The sequence below is a fragment of the Myxocyprinus asiaticus genome, chromosome 18 (assembly GCF_019703515.2).
Source record: "Myxocyprinus asiaticus isolate MX2 ecotype Aquarium Trade chromosome 18, UBuf_Myxa_2, whole genome shotgun sequence".
Classification (NCBI taxonomy): Eukaryota; Metazoa; Chordata; class Actinopteri; order Cypriniformes; family Catostomidae; genus Myxocyprinus; species Myxocyprinus asiaticus.
Genome location: NC_059361.1, coordinates 675,001 through 701,299, shown reverse-complemented (window position 1 = coordinate 701,299; position 26,299 = coordinate 675,001). Strand labels below are relative to the sequence as shown.

Below are 26,299 nucleotides of genomic sequence, written 5' to 3'. Positions count from 1 at the left end.
AATCCAAGAACTGTTACTGTGTTCTGTAATGTTGTGAGAGTCAATCAGGCAGTACAGTTACTGACTGCTTGTTCAAATGACAATCAGAAAATCGAACGAGCTAGGGTCAAGGGTAACGAGCATTCTTGTTGGCACATTTAAGTCTATTTTTAATGTCTGCTGTGCGAAAACCAAAAGTCAGATCAGTTAGAAAAGACAAAGCACACTATTTCAGAACAGTCTGAAGGTCTGTGACGAGTTTGGTGGATATAGCTTGAAAGCTCTAGGAGTTACAGTCAGAAATATTGGATTTTGTTAAGGGATTTTTTTTTTTTTAAACCTGTAGTATGGTAAATGGTAAGATACTACAGTTTGGGGGGCCTGGGTATCTCAGCGAGTATTGACGACTGACTATCACACCTGGAGTCATGAGTTCGAATCCAGGGTCGTGCTGAGTGACTCCAGCAAGGTCTCCTAAGCAACCAAATTGGCCCGGTTGCTAGGGAGGGTAGAGTCACATGGGGTAACCTCCTCGTGGTCACGATTAGTGGTTCTCGCTCTCAATGGGGCATGTGGTGAGTTGTGCGTGGATCGTGGAGAGTAGCGTGAGTCTTCACATGCTGTGAGTCTCCGCGGTGTCATGCACAACGAGTCACGTGATAAGATGCACGGATTGACGGTCTCAGAAGCGGAGGCAACTGAGACTTGTCCTCCACCACCCGGATTGAGGTGAGTAACCGCACCACCACGAAAACCTACTAAGTAGTGGGAATTGGGCATTCCAAAATGGGAGAAAAGGGGAAAAGAGAAAAAAAAAGATACTAAACCTGTTAATGGTAGCACAGTATCCCTGCTTATAGATAGATATAGACAGCCAAATTTAAGATGAGAGAGGGTGTGCTGTGAATGTTATAGAGGTGACAGAGGGTTTAAGATTTCAGAATCGTGTCTTCTCATATCTCTGTAATGGGGTCTCATGCAAACACTTCAGTACAATAGAAAGAGAGAGAGACAGAGAGATTTAAACACCTCCTGAACACCTGCTGTTTTAGTTCTGCCAAGCTGAGTACATCAAATGAGTTTACACACAACATACACTGGGACCTGCAGCTCCTCTGTCACATTCAGCCGGTGTGAGGATGGAGACGAGAGGGAAACACATCTCATTGGCTCCCGATGCTCCATTTAAAGGAATCCAACGAACCGGCATGCTGTTACTCTCATCAGCATCTCTTCAGAGGAACTTTAAACGTGAAGCGCTCGTAAATGTTTGAAGATCCGCAGCGATGTCTCTGAGACACTTCTGTGAGACAATATCATCAATGATAGACGATTGAGATTTGAGAGCTGCAGACGCAACCGGCGATATTTCCACTGCGTGAGGGATCTCTAGAAGATCTCTGAAGGGTCACTTGGGGACTTTATTCCAGATCCGAAGGATGGAGACGAACGACTAAGACTTTAATTGATCTGTTTATGTGTAAATCTCATATTACTCGAGTCGCTGAACCGCGCAAGATGAAGCGTGCCTGATATGGAGAGTTCAAACTTTAGCACCATGGATTCAGGAGGACTTTCGACATGTTTTAGGGGTCGTTTATCATCTGGAAGGTGATTAAAGTTGAATCTGTGATTCTGTGGTCTGTAAACGACTGCGGTTTCTTGTCAATCTATCGCAGATCTCGTCGGCTCTTATGGGAATGAAACACTCGTCTCGATGTTTGCTACTCAGGAGAAAAATGGCTGATACGGGGAACACTGAGGTAAGCGATGATGATGAACAGATCAGATATAGACTATCGAGAAATGTCATTTTCTGTCGATCGTCATCTCGAAGAAGGGAAATGAACAAACGGTACAGCGATGAAAGTCGATTGTTGACGGTCTGGTCCGATATCAATAGATACATCTGTCCCTTTGGTCTTGTGTGAAGTTGCATTAAAAGCTCTTGGGTTGGTGATCTGAACTGATAACCGAAAGGTGCAAATTCTTCAAACTAAATGACTAATCAGTGATTGTTTAGGAGCCTAATTAGTGTCTGGAGTAAATGCAGCCGGTGTTGGCGGAGTCGGTTCTTGGGTTGCTGTCCTTGGTGCTGCACAATCCTTATTAAAGATTTATTTTATTGGGAAATAAAATACTGTCTAATGTTAAAGTCATCCTACACAACATATCTGTATTATGCATGTACTGCATTAAAGGCTATTTAGGGCTTTTTGGCTGAATTTAAACAGGATATGGGCCATATAATTGGGTGACTTCTAAGTTGCTAGTGCAGGTTATGATATTACAATTTTTAATTTCAACCGATTACAATTGTAATAGACTTGTTAGAAAGCAAGACTATTTGCAATGCACCATGCTGCGGGCCTAAAAGTCCAATTTTAAATAACTGAAATTGTTTTAATTTATTGCATCATTTACCCATGTCCCCAGAGCTGCATCTTAAACATCTTTGACAAGAAAAGAAAAAAGGTTAAAGTAATCAAACTTCTAAAATTTCTCCATACATTTAAGTGTTTAGTATCCGTTCACTAGCATATACACTTTTGTGCTAAATGTGTACTTTTAACACTGATAGTGGATGTGTTCTTTTGTGTGTCCCTTGACTTATTATCCACCCCATTATGTCATGATACTGTGATCTGTGTTTTATAATGATGTCACACACTGGAGGTGGACATCGGCCATTCAGAAAAAAATGATTGCTGGAGTTATTAGAAGTGTATAACTCTTCTGTTTTATTTATATTTTACTATATATTTTTTATTTTAGTCAAATGTGGTCAAGCATAACCTCTATCCTGTTATGGAAAGATATAGGGGAATTTAATGCAATTTCAATATGTTTATGTAAGCAGAAATAAAATCAGCATCACTGTAAGTCTACAAATATGCCAGCTGGTTATCTTTCACACACCATGTTGTGGCTAATTATACCAACTTATTGTCCACTCTGACCCTGCCCACCTGAATAAACATCTGGAGTCATTTAGCTTGACCTGTATGATTTATAAAATATTTTAACATGTCCCTTTAAGAAACATAAATATACCTATTAAAGTATGTTTCATTTGCCAAAAAGCGAATTGGAAAGACATATAATGCAACAAAACATAATATTAAACCACAAAAAATGGAAATCGTAACATGCAATATTTATCGAACCATTGTTTTGGCCAACAAATATTGTAACTAATAAATTGTATAAAGTTACAACATATAAAATACATGTGACAACTTGCCCCAATAACTATTTCCCAAACTGACATTTATATAAAATAAATAAAAAAAGTTCAACTTTAGGGTTCATTTCTACTTTTAATGATATAGTTAAGTTTTGCCTAAATGTATTCCTAAATAGTTTTATCATGTTCACTTGTATACACAAAAGCTTTTATAAAAATAAAATGACATGTCCACACTAATCTGTTTAAGTCTGAAATCTCTGTTTTCAGTTTCCTAACGACTTCGTTGTTGAAAGCATGCAACAAAGGAGAGCGTTTTCATTAGTGTTAATTTTCGGTGGAAGAAAAGGCCTTTCCAGTGTGGATGAGAGGTGAAACGAAAATAAATTAGTGTGGGTGTGGCTTTAGTTACAGTATAGAATTTATAAAACATGTCCTAATTTAAGACAGTTTTAAACTAGTTGTGAATTACTGAGATATAACCCTTATGACAACTTCTCCATGTGACAACTGGCCCCATTGATAATTAGCTCCCCCAGCAAAAAGCTACACTGTAAAAAAAAAAAATCCTATTAAATGTGCAGTAAAAAATACTGGCAGCTGTGGTTGCCAGAAATTCACTGTAAAAAATACGGTTACCATGTTTCAGGCTTTATGGGGTGTAATTTGATGCCTGTATATTTTACGATGCATTACCATCGTCTATAATATTAAATGATAACCTTGATATGTTAACCTTCTGAAACAATCTGCTTTTTACTTTATAATGTATTGTTAATCACCGTAGAAATTACAGAAGAGCACATGATGACATGAAGTTCATCAATAGTGACTCTTCCAGCAGCAATGACTAGTAAACATGTAGAGACATTATCACCCGCACAAACACTAAACACCATCAGAGTAACACATGTGAAATTAAAATAATACAATAAACACGTAGAGACATTATCACTCACACACACACTAAACACCATCAGAGAAACGCATGTGAAATTAAAATAATACAATAAACACGTAGAGACATTATCACTCACACAAACACTAAACACCATCAGAGTAACGCATGTGAAATTAAAATAATACAATAAACACGTAGAGACATTATCACTCGCACAAACACTAAACACCATCAGAGTAACACATGTGAAATTAAAATAATACAATAAACATGTAGAGACATTATCACTCACACACACACTAAACACCATCAGAGTAACACATGTGAAATTAAAATAATGCAGTAAACATGTAGAGACATTATCACTCACACAAACACTAAACACCATCAGAGTAACACATGTGAAATTAAAATAATGCAGTAAACATGTAGAGACATTATCACTCACACACACACTAAACACCATCAGAGTAACACATGTGAAATTAAAATAATACAATAAACATGTAGAGACATTATCACTCACACAAACACTAAACACCATCAGAGTAACACATGTGAAATTAAAATAATGCAGTAAACATGTAGAGACATTATCACTCACACACACACTAAACACCATCAGAGTAACACATGTGAAATTAAAATAATACAATAAACATGTAGAGACATTATCACTCACACACACACTAAACACCATCAGAGTAACACATGTGAAATTAAAATAATGCAGTAAACATGTAGAGACATTATCACTCACACACACACTAAACACCATCAGAGTAACACATGTGAAATTAAAATAATGCAGTAAACATGTAGAGACATTATCACTCACACAAACACTAAACACCATCAGAGTAACACATGTGAAATTAAAATAATACAATAAACATGTAGAGACATTATCACTCACACAAACACTAAACACCATCAGAGTAACACATGTGAAATTAAAATAATGCAGTAAACATGTAGAGACATTATCACTCACACAAACACTAAACACCATCAGAGTAACACATGTGAAATTAAAATAATGCAGTAAACACGTAGAGACATTATCACTCACACAAACACTAAACACCATCAGAGTAACACATGTGAAATTAAAATAATGCAATAAACACGTAGAGACATTATCACTCGCACAAACACTAAACACCATCAGAGTAACACATGTGAAATTAAAATAATGCAATAAACATGTAGAGACATTATCACTCACACACACACACTAAACACCATCAGAGTAACACATGTGAAATTAAAATAATACAATAAACATGTAGAGACATTATCACTCACACACACTAAACACCATCAGAGTAACACATGTAAAATTAAAATAATGCAGTAAACATGTAGAGACATTATCACTCACACACACTAAACACCATCAGAGTAACACATGTGAAATTAAAATAATGCAGTAAACATGTAGAGACATTATCACTCACACAAACACTAAACACCATCAGAGTAACACATGTGAAATTAAAATAATGCAATAAACACGTAGAGACATTATCACTCGCACAAACACTAAACACCATCAGAGTAACACATGTGAAATTAAAATAATGCAATAAACACGTAGAGACATTATCACTCGCACAAACACTAAACACCATCAGAGTAACACATGTGAAATTAAAATAATACAATAAACACGTAGAGACATTATCACTCACACAAACACTAAACACCATCAGAGTAACACATGTGAAATTAAAATAATGCAATAAACACGTAGAGACATTATCACTCGCACAAACACTAAACACCATCAGAGTAACACATGTGAAATTAAAATAATGCAATAAACACGTAGAGACATTATCACTCGCACAAACACTAAACACCATCAGAGTAACACATGTGAAATTAAAATAATACAATAAACACGTAGAGACATTATCACTCGCACAAACACTAAACACCATCAGAGTAACACATGTGAAATTAAAATAATACAATAAACATGCAGAGACATTATCACTCACACACACTAAACACCATCAGAGTAACACATGTGAAATTAAAATAATACAATAAACATGTAGAGACATTGTCACTCACACACACTAAACACCATCAGAGTAACACATGTAAAATTAAAATAATGCAGTAAACATGTAGAGACATTATCACTCACACAAACACTAAACACCATCAGAGTAACACATGTGAAATTAAAATAATACAATAAACATGTAGAGACATTATCACTCACACACACACTAAACACCATCAGAGTAACACATGTGAAATTAAAATAATACAATAAATATGTAGAGACATTATCACACACACACACACTAAACACCATCAGAGTAACACATGTGAAATTAAAATAATGCAATAAACATGTAGAGACATTATCACTCGCACAAACACTAAACACCATCAGAGTAACACATGTGAAATTAAAATAATGCAGTAAACACGTAGAGACATTATCACACACACACACTAAACACCATCAGAGCAACACATGTGAAATTAAAATAATGCAGTAAACACGTAGAGACATTATCACTCACACAAACACTAAACACCATCAGAGTAACACATGTGAAATTAAAATAATACAATAAATATGTAGAGACATTATCACACACACACACTAAACACCATCAGAGTAACACATGTGAAATTAAAATAATACAATAAACATGTAGAGACATTATCACTCACACAAACACTAAACACCATCAGAGTAACACATGTGAAATTAAAATAATACAATAAACATGTAGAGACATTATCACTCACACACACTAAACACCATCAGAGTAACACATGTGAAATTAAAATAATACAATAAACATGTAGAGACATTATCACTCGCACAAACACTAAACACCATCAGAGTAACACATGTGAAATTAAAATAATGCAATAAACATGTAGAAACATTATCACTCGCACAAACACTAAACACCATCAGAGTAACACATGTGAAATTAAAATAATGCAATAAACATGTAGAGACATTGTCACTCACACAAACACTAAACACCATCAGAGTAACACATGTGAAATTAAAATAATACAATAAACATGTAGAGACATTGTCACTCACACAAACACTAAACACCATCAGAGTAACACGTGAAATTAAAATAATACAATAAACATGTAGAGACATTATCACTCACACACACACTAAACACCATCAGAGTAACACATGTGAAATTAAAATAATGCAATAAACATGTAGAAACATTATCACTCGCACAAACACTAAACACCATCAGAGTAACACATGTGAAATTAAAATAATACAATAAACATGTAGAGACATTGTCACTCACACAAACACTAAACACCATCAGAGTAACACGTGAAATTAAAATAATACAATAAACATGTAGAGACATTATCACTCACACACACACTAAACACCATCAGAGTAACACATGTGAAATTAAAATAATACAATAAACATGTAGAGACATTCTCACTCACACAAACACTAAACACCATCAGAGTAACACGTGAAATTAAAATAATACAATAAACATGTAGAGACATTATCACTAACACAAACACTAAACACCATCAGAGTAACACATGTGAAATTAAAATAATACAATAAACATGTAGAGACATTATCATTCACACACACTAAACACCATCAGAGTAACACATGTGAAATTAAAATAATGCAGTAAACATGTAGAGACATTATCACTCACACACACACTAAACACCATCAGAGTAACACATGTGAAATTAAAATAATACAATAAACATGTAGAGACATTGTCACTCACACAAACACTAAACACCATCAGAGTAACACGTGAAATTAAAATAATACAATAAACATGTAGAGACATTATCACTCACACACACACTAAACACCATCAGAGTAACACATGTGAAATTAAAATAATACAATAAACATGTAGAGTCATTCTCACACACACAAACACTAAACACCATCAGAGTAACACGTGAAATTAAAATAATACAATAAACATGTAGAGACATTCTCACTCACACAAACACTAAACACCATCAGAGTAACACGTGAAATTAAAATAATACAATAAACATGTAGAGACATTATCACTCACACAAACACTAAACACCATCAGAGTAACACATGTGAAATTAAAATAATACAATAAACATGTAGAGACATTATCATTCACACACACTAAACACCATCAGAGTAACACATGTGAAATTAAAATAATGCAGTAAACATGTAGAGACATTATCACTCACACACACACTAAACACCATCAGAGTAACACATGTGAAATTAAAATAATACAATAAACATGTAGAGACATTATCACACACACAAACACTAAACACCATCAGAGTAACACATGTGAAATTAAAATAATACAATAAACATGTAGAGACATTATCACTCACACACACACTAAACACCATCAGAGTAACACATGTGAAATTAAAATAATACAATAAACATGTAGAGACACTATCACTCGCACAAACACTAAACACCATCAGAGTAACACATGTGAAATTAAAATAATGCAATAAACATGTAGAAACATTATCACTCGCACAAACACTAAACACCATCAGAGTAACACATGTGAAATTAAAATAATGCAATAAACATGTAGAGACATTATCACTCACACAAACACTAAACACCATCAGAGTAACACATGTGAAATTAAAATAATACAATAAACATGTAGAGACATTATCATTCACACACACTAAACACCATCAGAGTAACACATGTGAAATTAAAATAATGCAGTAAACATGTAGAGACATTATCACTCACACACACACTAAACACCATCAGAGTAACACATGTGAAATTAAAATAATACAATAAACATGTAGAGACATTATCACACACACAAACACTAAACACCATCAGAGTAACACATGTGAAATTAAAATAATACAATAAACATGTAGAGACATTATCACTCACACACACACTAAACACCATCAGAGTAACACATGTGAAATTAAAATAATACAATAAACATGTAGAGACACTATCACTCGCACAAACACTAAACACCATCAGAGTAACACATGTGAAATTAAAATAATGCAATAAACATGTAGAAACATTATCACTCGCACAAACACTAAACACCATCAGAGTAACACATGTGAAATTAAAATAATGCAATAAACATGTAGAGACATTGTCACTCACACAAACACTAAACACCATCAGAGTAACACATGTGAAATTAAAATAATGCAGTAAACATGTAGAAACATTATCACTCGCACAAACACTAAACACCATCAGAGTAACACATGTGAAATTAAAATAATACAATAAACATGTAGAGACATTGTCACTCACACACACACTAAACACCATCAGAGTAACACATGTGAAATTAAAATAATACAATAAACATGTAGAGACATTCTCACACACACAAACACTAAACACCATCAGAGTAACACGTGAAATTAAAATAATACAATAAACATGTAGAGACATTCTCACTCACACAAACACTAAACACCATCAGAGTAACACGTGAAATTAAAATAATACAATAAACATGTAGAGACATTATCACTCACACAAACACTAAACACCATCAGAGTAACACATGTGAAATTAAAATAATACAATAAACATGTAGAGACATTATCATTCACACACACTAAACACCATCAGAGTAACACATGTGAAATTAAAATAATGCAGTAAACATGTAGAGACATTATCACTCACACACACACTAAACACCATCAGAGTAACACATGTGAAATTAAAATAATACAATAAACATGTAGAGACATTGTCACTCACACAAACACTAAACACCATCAGAGTAACACGTGAAATTAAAATAATACAATAAACATGTAGAGACATTATCACTCGCACAAACACTAAACACCATCAGAGTAACACATGTGAAATTAAAATAATACAATAAACATGTAGAGACATTGTCACTCACACAAACACTAAACACCATCAGAGTAACACATGTGAAATTAAAATAATACAATAAACATGTAGAGACATTATCATTCACACACACTAAACACCATCAGAGTAACACATGTGAAATTAAAATAATGCAGTAAACATGTAGAGACATTATCACTCACACACACACTAAACACCATCAGAGTAACACATGTGAAATTAAAATAATACAATAAACATGTAGAGACATTATCACACACACAAACACTAAACACCATCAGAGTAACACATGTGAAATTAAAATAATACAATAAACATGTAGAGACATTATCACTCACACTCACACACTAAACACCATCAGAGTAACACATGTGAAATTAAAATAATGCAGTAAACATGTAGAGATGGCATTCAGTGTGTTCTTGTAAAATAACTTGTCAATTAGTCATGAGTCCGCTCAGGTCAGCTCAGAATACTTCTACTGCATCTGGGTGTCCCATTAGGGCACCAGGCCTGAGCTTAAGGAGAGGCCAGCTAAGGCCATTGAGGTTAATATACAGTAGGATAGTGAGATAATGATCTGAGTCATCAACCAAAAACCCCAGGACTACTAGGGAATGGAAGTGATCATGGGACGAAATTGTAACTGAGATTACAGTCTGCAAAACACTTCAATTTCAGTTTCATTAGTGCCCTTGAACTTTAAGCAATCCTCAATGAGGGATTATCCAACTGCAATATATTGTCATGGTCACTGAAGCATCTAATCGGTGTTCTTAAAAGGATGAAGAACAGAGGTGTATAGAAAGAAGCAGTTGTTATATAGTTTAGCGCAGCAGTAGGCCACCGTCTAATGTCAGGGGAACTTTAAGGCTGTCTGATGGATTCGGACTGACCTATGAAAACTCCCCAAAATAGCAGGTGGACTGAAGACTCTTTTAGTGCTGTTAGTCTGTCAAACAGACAGAGGGTTTGGTGTAAATTAGTGGTCATTTTGGTAGACGCTTTTAAGCAACTGACAGATGCATCGTAAATATGTGCGTAACTAGTTTAAACTTTGGTGCATTTTTTGGCTGCCGCATGCAATTTTTCACATTCAAATTTAAAAACTCACAATTCACACATACTGTGGACTAATTGCAAAAAATTGGTCTCATTATTCAGAGAACTGCCTAAATAATAATAAAAAATACTCAAATTATTCATAAATAATATTGTAAACTTATTTTGTTGTCTTAATTTTGTAAACATGTAATTCTTATTCTGTTCACTCTATCTCACTTTGAAAAGTCTCATTTTATTCCACTAGATGGCAGAAAGCACTAGAAAAAAGAATGTTTTCTCTATCACATTCCATCACAATATACAGATCTGAAATGTAGGTGGCGCTCTAACGCATTTTATCCCTCACAGATGTGCTCGTCCATAGACATTCAGTCTAATTTTCAGTTCAAGCACCACTCTCATTATTTCATTGAATATCTCGGCCTCTGAGTGGACTAGAAGCTCAATCTAGGTGTCATTAGAAAGCTGAGATCCTCCCCTTTATGGTGATATAACATTTTATCAATAGTTGAAGACATATTTTTCTGATGATTTGTTTCACTTGCTTTTTCTTCTGGGTGGCATATTTTGTTCGGGACATCTTAGATATAACATTGGATTATTCAAACTAACAAACTCACAGACAAGTAAAAAAGTGTGTTTTTTTTTTTTTTTGACAACTCCCTATGTTAAAAGCAGATATAAAGTGTTTAGCTATTCGGGACTTACATCAGCAGTTATCAGAGCATAAATGAAACGTTTGTATTTGATTACTTACAGAAATCATATTTCACATTGTGATTCTTTAAAAAAGCTTTCGAACTGTGGTACTAGTGCACAAAATAAACTGTACAGTCACATTCCTGAGAATGAGAGGATGCAGAAGCGTCGGTTATCTCTGAAATGTTCAGATGCTAATCTTTCAAATGATATCTCATATGCCTGACTTATGTATACGGTGACTTTAACGTTTTGAGTGTAAAAAAACTTTTGCGATATAGCGCCCCCCCTTTGGACCTGCCGGCTGGTCCATAGAGTTTAAGGGGTTTTAAATTGTGTTCTTGAAATGCTATCAACGTGAACGCAATTATTCGAGAGGTTTTACAGCCTTGCAATAGGCCAATGTCAAGGTCAGCAGTGGGTTTCTAAGGTACAAAAAGCTTACTGAAGTGAACACTTGACCCAGAAACACCGACAATTGCAACTTCACTGCATGATGCCCAGCCAGAGGATGAAGTGCTGCCTGTAGATCTGCAAAATTCATAAGAGCTGTTCTAAACACATTAATAATTTAGATATGCAATGCAAAGCAACTCTTGAGCTCTTTAAAAAGGGACATTCTGAAACCAAAGTTGATGGTTTTCATCATAAACTCACACCAGAGGAAGGCCATGGCAGCACTATTTGTGAAAGAATCCCACGAGCACCCGTTATTCTCACTTGCACATCAATCTAGTTGTCACGAAAAAACAATTTGAGTGGCTCTCCTCTCAAGAGCTCACTTTAAAGATGGAGCAATGATGAAATGTGCCATTTGTTGAGGTTAAAAATAGAATGCAAAATGAGATTTGTTAGTCGACTGGAGGGGCAAGGACATGTGTTCCCCCTCCCGTCTCTCTAATAGATGCAATCCTGACACCTTTATGCCTCTTCATACAGCTGCTCTGACCCATTGCTGACACTCATTATTTTAAATCCTTTGAGCTTAAAGGCTGCACACACACATATACACACAGAAGAAAGAAAGAAGGCGACAGTAATTTCAGGGATGAACATTTGCTCAACATTGCTTCATTTATATTGTGTATTATAATACTGATGAAAAACATGAGTTAGTTAGATGCATGCACAGCTTCTAGTGGATCAAGTGCACTTTTATACCCATTTGTGTGCTGTAAAGTGGGGAGATGGTACATTAGTTTTATCTCTAAGAGGAAGAGGAAGGGTTGAGCTTCTCTGCAGGTAGTAAACGTGCTAATCAGAATCTGAGAGAATAATCATATATAACGCTCATCTTACGAGCTGGTTCTTCTGACTGTGCTGCGCTCCCGCTTACTTGCAGGAAACAGAACACTTTTGTGCACAGCTCTCAGAAATGTGACAGACAGATGGTGGATATGCTTGGAATGGTGGAAGACACTCCTGACCTGATATAGGAGACTTTTTTAGCACAAGTGAATAAAGTCAGTACAATTACATGCACTTTAATTTTCAGTAATGTAAAAAAAAAAAAAAGCATTTAATGTAAATGCTTTCAGTAGCTCGGCTTCATCCAGCATGTAAACATGTTAATTGGACCATTGGGCCTCAGCGTTGTACTCATGTCAAGGATGATGAACAAATGGTTTCCCTTCTTCACTTTAAATGGCCATAATAATGCGTTACAGACACGACAGTTACATAAATATTCCGGGATAATTTTATATAATTATAAGCTTCACATTTCTGCCTTTAAACCCTCCAAAAATTTAACCCATTGACTTCCATTGTAAGTGCCTCACTGTAACCTCCATTTTTGCTTTTATTAAGAAAAGGAGGAACGAGTCAAAATTAATTGTTGTGGTTATCAACATTGATTGATCTTAACTTGTATTGAACCTGGAACGTTCCTTTAACCTGATGCGACCCCGTGTCCACATGCGTGGACATTGTATTTTGGCTTCACTATATGCAACACATCATTTAAATTAATAAAAAAACAACTGAGTACAGTTCACAAGACTCTAGACTGTCATTTAAGGGTTAAACTTCTGCCACACCACGTGACACAACAACATGCCGTTGATTTCTGTGAAGTGCTTCTACGGACGCAGTGCCAACAGAAGTGCCTCTGGTAAGAAATCTCTTAAAGTGTTTTCATTGAAACTGTTTGGTTGTAAAGAGGAGAGTCTCTAGTTTCGTTTGATATGCTGCTTTAAAAAATCTGTTCATTTTACATGCATCAGCGTGCTGATAAACATGACGTCCACATACGTGGACACTGGCACCACAGTTCCTCAAAAGTAGAAAAAAACTTCAACATGATCTGTGGGTCATTTAGCTTCATTTTAATATGCATTTTGTTATATTTTATTTTTTTATCACTGTGAAATACATGTCTATTGATGTACATTATTAAATGCATTCTTATATATTTACTGTGTATTATCACATTGACAATAAATTAGTTAATCCAAACGCTGAAAATGTGTCTTTCAGAGGCTTTATATGGAGTTAGGATGAAAATAAGGTGCATTTCAAACTGTTCTGAGACCAGTGCAGACAGACAGCACACTGGAGGTTAAGTCATTCACTAAATAGGGAGCAAGGGAGCATCCTATAGCTCTTTATGCAGTTAAGTGCATTCACTCCTAAAATCTGATCAAAAGTTCAGTTTCAGGCTGCAGATGATGTTTGGATCACTCAACATGTTTGACAGACATGTGACAATGATAATCAGTACATAGATTCAGAATTTATAATGTATCATTTTATTTTAACATGGTTGAGTGATTGGTTGATGCTGGACATTATTTTGAATCAGAATTAATTATGATAATTTCTGAAGTAATGTCTATGCCATGAACTCAGTTTCCCAGCAAGCAATGCGGCCTCCAAACATGGCCGCCCCAGACTCCAATTCCCACAACGCAATGCATTACCTCGATCCCAATTACCTGTACTCTGATCAGCCTCACCTGCACGTCATCACCACAGCCATCACTGCACCCTTTATAATAGACTCTGTCACGTTCACTTACTGCGAAGTATACGCTCGATCGCCTGACCTCCTGCCTGTACTGACTATTGGATTCTGTCGTTTGTATTGTACTGTTGCCTATCTTCATTAAAACTCCAAACTGCACTTGCATCCTACTCTCCTGGTGGTATTACCTGACAGTGTGTAACGTCTCAAAAACATTGATGAAAAAAATCTGACTTTCTATTGTTTGGTATTATTTAATATTTCATAAGCAATTTCATTATATATATAATTTATATATATTGAGCTTTCATTATATATATATATATATATTGCTTGTTTATTAAGTGCTACTAGTTACAAATCAAAAATAAAATTCACAAAGCAGTCACGCGGGTGTCTCAGGAGGTTAAGGAAGCTTTGGTAACACTTTATTTTAGGGATCAGAAATTAAACCGTAATTAATGACTAATAATTGCACTTGTAAGGGACTAGTTACAGACTTGTCAATTATTATAAGGTATTTATTAGGTCTTTGTTCACTGAATTCTTACTCTTGCCTAATAGCCTCTTTACATTTTTTTTTTCTAGCAATGAACTTATTAGGTAAAAACAAAAGAAACCAATAGTAAATAAAGTGCAAAATACATCCTTTATAGGTTCTCAATATACTGTGTGAATGTGAAGCTTATAAGTATAAAATAAATATAGAAATCAGAGATTTTTGTTACTTAGAGCAAATAGTAACAAAAAGCATCTTCTTTGCACCATTCAAATAGTGTTAGTGTTAGTTACCCCTAATTAAATACTACCATACAGTAAAGGGGCATCAACATGTTTATTTTGTTTATTTAGAATCCCACAGACACCGTACACCAACCCCTAACCTTCCCTGTTTTTTTTTTACATGTATTTTATATTTATAAGCCACATATTCACACAGAGTACTGAGAACCTTTAAAGGATGTCATTTGCATCATACTAGCTATTGATATGCTCTGTTTTTAGCTAATAAACTCATTGTTATTGTAACCGGTCCTGCTCGACCCGCTCCGAGTGGGATTCGAACCGGTGTGTCCGGCACGGGAGGCGGGTATGCTAACGAGGAGGCTTGAGTCAGTCGCTAGTGTGCCTTTGAGGCCAGGGAAGTGAGGTTTACACACTGCACAGCTACCTACCGTTACACTCACCCCCTAAACCTCACTCCCATCCGGGTCACGGCACCACGGTCCTACTCGATCTGCTCCAAGTGGGATTCGAACCGGGTTCTCTGGCATGGGAGGTGGGCACACTAACAAGGAAGCTAAAGGCTACAGCCATTAATGTCAGTCGCTAGTGTGCCTGTTGAGGCCAGGGGAGTGAGGTTTACACAATACACAGCTATCTACCAGCTGGCTACCGTTACATTATGACAAAAGCAAATGTAAAGGGGCTATAAAGCAAGAATAAGAAATCACTTAAAAGTGTAATTATTAGTCATGAATTACTGTCTTATATCTGAACCCTAAAATAAAGTGTTACCGACGCTTCATATCAAATTATATGGATATCAATAGGCCTCAGATAGATTGCTGAATATTGATTTTCATCTATGATGTGTTTTTAAGCTTACTGCATCAATAGCCAACATTTGGGAAGGGTTCATTTTGACAGACTTTGCAATTTGAACTGTAGTATTATAAAAATGTATCATCTAATGTTGCCACTGCTTGTGTCCCACACACACCCGATAGAGTATGCTGCTCGCTTACATAGTGCGGACTCAAGTGCTGAATGAAGACTATATTTAAAAATAAAAACAGCCTTCTATGGTGAAGTAATCACCCGAGGCCATGTCGTGATTTCAAACGCAATATCGCAATCAATTATCACAAACAATCATGCAGCCTTAATGGATACGATACCGATGTCTGAGAGGTCAAAGTCTGCAGGTGTCAAGTCATTTTGGATGTTTATTTTTGTCACGGCCGTAACACAAGTTCATTGTACAATCTAATGAGGATGTCTGGACTCTGTCTGCTAGGGTTAATGATTATACATACAAGTGGTTTAATAAAATAGTAATGACTAATGAGGACTTTCTATAAGAAGTAAAATATCACACTTAGACTGCAAATGTCATGTCCATAACGCTGGAATTGCACAGAGGTAATGCACGACCTAAAATATTTCATTATGCACTGTCATGTATAGTTGGACCGACTGGTAAAGACAGGACCTCCACTATGAAATGTAATTAGACTTTGGGGAATTGTAATTGCCATGAAAACAACGCAAAACATCATACAAAATAAAAGTAAATTTTCTTAATGCAAATTAATTTTTTCTTTCTTTTTTTTTTATTTTTTTTTTTGGTGTGAAATGACCCAGGCATTTTGTCATGAGATTGACCTTTTGTCATGAGATATCCCTGTCTCGTTTTTTCCTCTTTGCAACTTCTAGCAAGAGCTCCTGAGTGCTGCCCCGTCCCACTCAGTCCAGCCATCCCCCCTGCCCAAACCAGTGTCATTGGTCCATCATGCCCAGCAGCCCACACATTCATCACACACCCCTCACTCAGCCACGTTACCCAGCTGCCCTGGCAGAGGAAAGATGTCCAAGTTCCTCAATCCAGACGAGATGACCTCCAGGGATTATTACTTTGACTCATATGCACATTTTGGAATTCATGAGGTATGAGTACATCAGAGCAGTGATGTTTATGATTTTATGATATGAGTTATGATATGAGTTTATGAAGGATAAAAAAAACCTGTTGGTAGTCGACATCATTCATCATTGTGTTTTATGCCGGATGTTATGTACTATATAATGCAGAGTATGCATAGAAGTGGAGCAAGAGAGAAGGGTGCAGGATGTGATTGAATTATAGGATGAGAGAGAGCACGGAGAACACGCGAGATTCATTTTGTTCAGACTCATTTTTAGTATATAGGTCAGATCTTTTTCCGTTCTCTCATCTCAGTGTGACAGAGGTGTACACCGAAAAGGCTGCATAGATCTAAAGAGGCACACTTTACCTGTGGTGGAAACATGCTCATGCTATCAAAGGTTTTAAAGAATGTCAAAGCCTTTTATACGAGTGTCTTATGTTTGTGTTTGTAGACTAGAGTTCTAACAATGTTTTCTGTGTAGTATACTAACACGGACTAGCATGAATATTAATGGAATATTCCGGGTTCAATATAAGTTAAGCTCAATCGACAGCATTTGTGACATAATATTACCACAAAAATGCACTTTGACTCATCCCTCCTTTTCTTTCAAATAAAGCTCAAATCTGTGTTACAGTGAGACACTTACAATGGAAGTCAATGGGGTCAGTCCATCAAATCCCCCCTTTGCATTTCTGTTTATAGTGTAAATACTGTATATACTGTGTATATTTGTGCACATACATGTACGTGTGAGTGTTATGACAAACTGCCGTGCACTCCACTGCACACTGAACATGCTAAAGACGCAAGATAGTAGTGTTTTACATTTGTCACATCCGTGTGTAGTTGTTGTGTATAAGAGCTAATCATTTGATGGTTTGTGTATAGAGTTTTGATGCAAAAACACCATTTTGAGAAGAGTTATGAAGTGTTTGCTTTTGCATGAGATGTGTGATGTTTTGCATGTTGTGTGTGTGTTTTGGGGATTTGTGTGTAGAGTTGAAAGAAAAGGAGCTATAGTTTCAGAAATTGTGTGTAAGCAATTGTCAAAAACTGTAGGCCTAATACACAAGTTTACAGTTTTTCAGAATTGCTAAAACACTAAACCCCATTCTCTGAAACAAATGCTGAGTGGCCGAAACCCATTTGTCGAATCAATCACTCTTTCTACCAAACCTTAAACAAGTTCAGCTAGTTAGACACCATTTGCAAATCTCATCCTACATTCTCACTCACTAAAACACATTGTGCACTGTGAGCACTTGTGTTGCAAAACGGTATACACGGGCAGCAAAAGTTGTAGTTTGAAGATTTGGTTTTGTGTTTAAAGTTCAGAAAATGGGTGAAGGTTTCAAGAAATGTGTTTTAGGAATTGTGGAAAAACTGTAAACAGAAGAATTAATGTAAGTGCTTTTGTACCATTTCTGTCTTTAAACCCTCCAAAAATTGGCCCCATTCACTACCATGTAAGTGCCTTTTTTTTTTTTTTTAAGGGGGGACGAGTTAAAATGAGTCTACATTATGCCACCATTGGTGTAGATTGAGCTGAACTAACTTGAATTGCACCCAAATTATTCCTTTAAAAAGTCCAACATGTTACTTTCACGTCCACTTTAGATTTATGCATTTGTCAGATGCAAAAGCAAACTTTAGCGCATTCAAGCTATACATTTTATGATTATGGTGTGTTCCCTTGGAATCAAATCAATGACAGTGGTGTTGCTAGTGCCATTCTCTACCAGATAAGCCACAGAAACACTATGATTAGGGTTTTACCATCTAATTGCTTCATTTAACTTCTAATAATAAGACTGAATAAATTACTGGCTGGGTTTCAAAAAGGAATGTGTTGTCTGTCATCAAGAAAGTTCTGTGGTAGTACCGTGGTACAGTGATGGTATTCGAAGGTACCACCATAGTGGTTTGATATACAGAATAGGCTACAATGGTTGTAAATGATTACCATATTCATATACCATGGTATTTACAGGGCACTTTAAAAAGAAACTTTAAAGAATGCCATGGTATTACCACGATCCTTGTCCAAAAACATAATAATTCTGTAGTATTTTTGTTAGTGTGTGTGTGTTTGAACACACCTCTGATGCCCAAAAATGTTGTCCAGGTTGCAAGGTATTGAATTTTGTGCTATGGTAAACACTGGCAAGTATTACCATGATTTTTGTGGACTTTGCCCCATAGTAATGCCATGGTTTTTGGAACATGCTACTGTGCATGATAATGCCAGGGTAGACTTTGAAGTGTGTACCATGTAAATACCACGGTCTATTAATAAGGTAATCACTCAGTTCCAAGGTCTATATCAAACTGCCATGGTGTCACCATCCAACACCCTCACTGTATGCTCAAAAACTTTACTTTTTGCTGTCTAGGTAGGTAGTTCATTTGTACTAAAACACGGTCATTATGTAACAATGAAGAAAAAAAGTGTGTGTGTGTGTGTGTGTGCAGGAGATGTTAAAGGACGAAGTGCGAACACTGACATACAGAAACTCCATGTATCACAACAAACACATCTTCAAAGACAAGATCGTGCTGGACGTGGGCAGTGGAACTGGCATCCTCTCTATGTTTGCTGCCAAGGCCGGAGCCAAGCACGTGTACGGGGTAAGAGGACGACACGCCTAATGCCTAAACCAGCAGGAGTCTGTTTTCTCCTGGCATGCTGCAACGGTCCTCAGAGTCCAAAATAGCATCATGTGTGGCAGACATACTTAGAGACTCAGAGCTTTTGAATGTGACGAGAATAATCATCTTTTGTGGGGAAAATTGGTGCCTTATTACCACATACTTATTTTATACTTATACCGATCCTGCTCCACAAATATGCTTCTTTTCGCTTGAAAATGTGCTTCTGCTATCTATCTTTAAAATAAATGCCGCTTGCTTTGTTATCTAATTCAATGACATTCGGACTCTTTTAAGTGTTGCTTTAATGTACAAATACTTTTAGGGGCCACTGTACCATGGTATTCTTTAAAATACATTGGAGTACCATGTAATCATCATTGTGCATGACTATAGTAATCATTAAGTACCATAATATATCTTTTTTTTTCTCCCCAATTTGGAATGCCCAATTAATAAATCCTCGTGATGGCGTAGTGACTCGCCTCAATCCGGGTGGCGGAGGACGAATCTCAGTTGCCTCAACATTTGAGACCATCAATCCGTGCATCTTATCATGTGGCTTGTTGAGCGTTACCATGGAGACCTAGCGCATTTGGAGGCTTCACGCTATTCTCCGCGGCATCCATGCACAGCTCACCACGCACCCCACCGAGAGCGAGAACCACATTATAGCAACCCCCAATACCATAATATATATCAAGGTGACATGGTATTATCATCTGATACCATGATACTGCCACATTGCTTTTTATTTTGTTAATTTTTCTCTCTGTCTGCCCATCCAAAAACCTTCTTGTCTTGTTCAATGTTTAGTGAATGTTTTTAGCAGGCACTCTTTATCTGTGATGATATCTCGGACTCCGACACACTAAACTGGTAAGGATGAAGCTCACATTGACCATGTGGCACTGGTTATGCACCATCTCTTTGGGAACTAAAGCTAGAGTTTTTTTTTTAAGTCTGAGAATGAACAGAGAAAAACTCTACTTGCAAACATTTTTCATACTTTTCTGTGTCCCAGTAACCTCTGTGGACAGAATGTTCTGAGAGCTTTTCCCTGTTTTCTGAAGAGAGTGAGACTACCTCATAATGCCGAGCCGCTGTGATTGTGCTGATGTGGTTTGCCGCTCACAGCTCTTCTCCTGTTGCACTGTGATAATGATCAATTCTCTTAATGGCTTCATCATATCATCTAAATGCCAGAGAGAGCAAACTCTACTCAGTGTTTACGAATAAAGTCAGACAACCCACCTGCTTAATACTGTGAAGGTAAATAATCAACACAAAACAGAGAATAATATAAGTGTGCAGAAACTAGCTGGAAACAGAGTGCATGTTTTCTATTGAAACCGACATACATATATGTTTGTTGTTGTTGTTGTTGTTGTTGAGGCTTTTAAATACAGTCATTTCCAATTCTTAACTAGCTGGATGCTGTGTATACAAGTTAAGATTAATCAGATAATGTGCAAAACATTTATTAACTACTGCAGCTCATGTTTGTGTGGATATTTATCAGGTAAAACGACTAATGGGCAAAACTATTCAGCAGCATTCACATTCTGGGTACCATATAAAGTGTGTTTGTGCACAATAATTTGAACTTGTCCTCAGTTTGTATAAACATGTTAACAGTGATGCATTTTTACAATGCCAGTCTATAGCACAAGTCATTCAGGAACAGTGGTGGAAAAAGTACTCAATTTCCATACTTAAGTAAAAGTACAGATACTACACAAATGTATTATTTAAGTAAAAGTAAAAGTCATCCATTAAAATACTACTTAAGTAAAAGTAACTGGTTTTAGAAATACTTAAATATCAAAAAGTAAAAGTAATACAAATTCAGATCCGTTCATATTATAAAATGCGACCCATTCATGTTGTTATTTTTACATTTAAAAATCTTTTTAAGTCTTATATAACTTTTATACTTAATATTTTTAAAAATGCTTGTTTTACTTTTGTTTAGTTTTATTTATTCAGTTTATTTTAATTTAATTTTTTCTAGGGGAAAAGCCTATCTTGGGACCTGAGATGCAAATAAACATGTGCTTTAATCTCTATGTACAATGCATCTTTTGTATTTTTATTTATTTATTTATTTATTTTTGCTGAAATGATGTTCTTGTATTGTTCCTATACAAATAAATAAATGAAGTCGCAGGTGGATAAGAACTGGGCGTTTTATTCAGAAAATAAGCTGTACTTCATGGAAATAAACATGAAGAGAATATAATTTATTCAAATAATAATATCAATAATTGTATTGTATAAATGTAACATATTTACTTATTCTGTCCCTGAGCAATTTTGAGTTAAAACTACTCTTTTAAAACAATAGTTACTACACTTCAATCTATTAACAATAGGGCCTAACTACACTGAAGTATTATCTTTTTTACTGAATATAATGATCATTTTTAAACAGCGTTTGAACAGATACACCAGTGTAAATAAATGTTAACACATTTATGTAAATAAATTAGTTGAAAACAGTGGTGAACAGCAGCATTCACCTAAATATTCAGCAACAAATAAAAAGAAGTGAAATAATGTCAACCATCAGATCTTACTCTCTACCCTTTCCTCGCTGGGCATCACAGGAACTGTGATTGACTGGTTTTAATTCCTATCTCTCAGGTAGGTCCTTCAAGGTAGCCTGGAGAGGTGAGGTATCCAAGCCACATCAGCTACTTACTGGGGTACCTCAGGGATCAGTGCTTGGGCCGCTTCTCTTCTCTATATACACAACATCACTGGGACCCATCATTCAGGCACATGGTTTCTCTTACCACTGCTACGCTGATGTCACGCAACTCTACTTGTCTTTACAGCCCAATGACACCACAGTGACTGATCGAATTTCAGCCTGCCTGGCAGACATCTCAGCCTGGATGAAGGAGCACCACCTGCAACTCAACCCAGCCAAGACTGAACTTCTTGTCTTTCCAGCCAACCTGCTGTTGAACACAACATCACTGTGCAGCTGGGTGCAACTACAGTAACACCTTCCAAAACAGTCAGAAATCTAGGGGTAACCATCGACAACAGACTAAATTTCACAGACCACATCTCAAAGACCACAAGATCATGTAGATTTACACACTACAATATCAGGAAGATAAGACCCTTCCTCTCTGAACATGCCACACAACTGCTTGTCCAGTCACTTGTCATAACTAGACTGGACTACTGTAACGTTCTCATTGCAGGCCTCCCTGCATGTGCGATTAGACCCCTGCAAATGATCCAGAATGCAGCAGTATGTCTGGTCTTTAATGAACCAAAGAGAGCACATGTTACACCACTCCTTGTCTCTCTTCACTGGCTGCCGGTTGATGCACGTATCAAACGCAAGGCTCTGATGCTGGCATACAGAACAGTCACTGGGTCTGCTCCAGCATACCAAAAATAATTTATGCAGAGCTACACGCCCACTAGAAGCCTGCGGTCGGCTAAGGAATGTCGCCTTGTTGTACCAACACAAAGAGGCACCAAAACACTTTCCCGGACTTTCAGCTTCATCGTACCACGATGGTGGAACAACCTTCCCAACTCCGTCCGTGAAGCTGACTTACTCTCTGTCTTCAAAAAACAACTAAAAACACATCTTTTCCATGAGCACTTAACCAGTCATTAAAAAAATAATAATTCTGTTGCACTTTATTCTATTTTGAATACTATTATGATGCTAGTGATACTTTGTAATACAGCACTTTTCATACCACTGTCTCCTAAGATGATTCGCTTATGTTTTCCTCTTTTGTAAGTCGCTTTGGATAAAAGCGTCTGCCAAATGAATAAATGTAAATGTAATGTGTAGGGTGTACTGCGTAAAACTCAAATGAATCGTCCTTTAATACAGATTCATTTACATGAATCCTCCGAATAAACCGATTTGCTCAAATGAGTCGAACTTCCCAATACTTCATATGAGAGGGAGAGCTTCATATACATGAATGTGCTGACTCTGTTACGGGCGCCACTGATTACCTTTAATCTCTGCTGCGCTGCTGACCCACTGCAATATGTGAACAGTTTCCAGAAACAGGATCTGATTATATACTCTGTGTACTAAACTCAAGCTGATGGCGATGATTATAGACACTTATGATGGCAGGGAGACACACAGAAGACAACATGAGATAGATGGATCTCAGCAGTCTGGAATCAACCGCTCGTATATACAGCAGGAAGAGAATTCAGGCTTCTCCTAAATCTCTCCTCTTTCCTCAAGCCTCAGCCATTGACAGCTCTATGTGCTCATTTATGTATATTTCTGTCTAAGGACTAAAACCTCAGCACTGTTTGTGAATGTTAAAAAAGGTCCTTCGAGTAAATGGAAGATAAGGACTTTTTTAATGTGGAGAGGGACTTTAAGTTGCAAAGGAGCACACATTCTTGATGTTGACTTACTCAAAGGGGAAAGACATTGGACAACACATTTATTGGGGTGTTAGTCTACATGCAGTGACACCACATCTTTCATTAGACAGTTTCTTCGCAGTGTTACAAGATGAAGAAAATAAAGACAAAGAAGGTAAAACCAAGAGATGTTTATGTTGTGTTTTGGGGTTCTGGTGAGCAGGCTTCTTAACTATTTTAAACAACCAAACTTCCTCGATTAACCATCTTCACCAGATCAGAACCGTAATCAGGGGGTACAACTGGCCCAATAAACCAGCATTATGGTCTCTGACAAAACATGAGTCAAGTTCATAGAAATGTAATATTTCCATGTCGGTTTCATACATTTTTTGGAAAACATATATAGCATTTTCTTTAAACTAATTAATTCAATGACTTTAACTTGTCAGGTGGTTTAACCATCAAGTAAAGGCTATTAAAAGACTATTATGTTAAGGTATTAAAATACATATACACATGAGTGTTCACACCGTCTATCAATTACAAATACATATTCAAACAGGTTTTTGAAGTAGTGAAAAATATATATTTTTTCAAATATACATTTTTGAGTGACCTGAACAAAATGTGGCTTTTCATAAAAATTCCAAAATATCTTAATATAAATATCAAAATATTAAAAAGTTTTTTTTTCCTCCCCAATTTGGAATGCCCAATTCCCAATGCGCTCTAAGTCCTCGTGGTGGCGTAGTGACTCGCCTCAGTCTGGGTGGCGGAGGACAAATCTCAGTTGCCTCCGCGTCTGAGACCGTCAGTCTGTGCATCTTATCATGTGACTTGAGCGCGTTACCACGGAGACGTAGCGCGTGTGGAGGCTTCACGCTATTCTCCACGGCACAACTCACCACACACCCCACCAAGAGCGAGAACCACTAATTGCGACCACGAGGAGGTTACCCCATGTGACTCTACCCTCCCTAGCAACCAGGCCAATTTGGTTGCTTAGGAGACCTGACTGGAGTCACTCAGCACACCCTGGATTCGAACTCGCGACTCCAGGTGTGATAGTCAGCGTCTTTACTCGCTGAGATACCCAGACACCTAAATTGTTATTTTTTTAAAGACTTTTCACAAAGTATTGAGGGTCTAAAAGGGTTCTCTCTGTTTATAGTTTTTTTTGTCACATGACAACAGATTGGCATCTTACTGTGATCAAACCAAATGTACAAAATACACGAAGCATGAAGACGTGATGCTGAGGCAGAATGAATCTCTCACTGACTTTGATTTTGCAGTTGCACAACATTTTTAATTGTACTGTAACATGCTTTTATATTTAGAGTTTTTATTGTTCTTTGGGCTTTTGCAGTTGGATTACTGTATTTTTACAGTATGCAAGAGCTGAATATACAGACAATCAATACTTTATTACTTGCAGTAGTTACAGTATACAATATATTTGTATACTGTATTGTTGTGATAAATTGTGTTTACTATATACAATAATAAAACAATTCCGTAACTACGTGCCCTGGACACTGTGTTCTCCATTTTTTGGTGTAATGTGTAATAAATGCTCTGTAGTGTTTATATATTGACTGGCTGTGTGTATGATCTGAGATAAAATGGTTTTGAGGTGATTATTTGATGTTGCCAGAAGAGTCAGGGGTTTTGTGAATGTAGTTTGAAGATTTGGTTTTGTGTTTAAAGTTGTGAGAAAATGGGTGAAGGTTTCAAGAAATGTGTTTTAGCAATTCAGAAAAACTGTAATGAGATTATTATTTGCTTTACAATTTCTGGACAGCTAAACAACATGATATTTTTGACTTTAAGAAATCAAAGTATCATAGTAGAAGTGTATTCAACTAATTGTGTGAAGTGTGTAATTTCTGCGGCACTAGTGTCA

At 36.5% G+C, this 26,299-nt stretch overlaps 1 protein-coding gene across 1 annotated transcript in view; it reads left to right on the top strand.

The window, feature by feature from the left end:
• Positions 1-1,124: 1,124 nt before the first annotated feature.
• Positions 1,125-26,299, top strand: part of LOC127456216 (protein arginine N-methyltransferase 8-B-like) — a 49,043-nt gene continuing 23,868 nt past the window's right edge. The window contains exons 1-3 of the mRNA XM_051724601.1: positions 1,125-1,742; positions 17,156-17,386; positions 19,843-19,998. Coding sequence (XP_051580561.1) covers positions 1,674-1,742; positions 17,156-17,386; positions 19,843-19,998 — 456 coding nt within the window. The 5' untranslated portion in view covers positions 1,125-1,673. The remainder of the gene's footprint in view (positions 1,743-17,155; positions 17,387-19,842; positions 19,999-26,299) is intronic.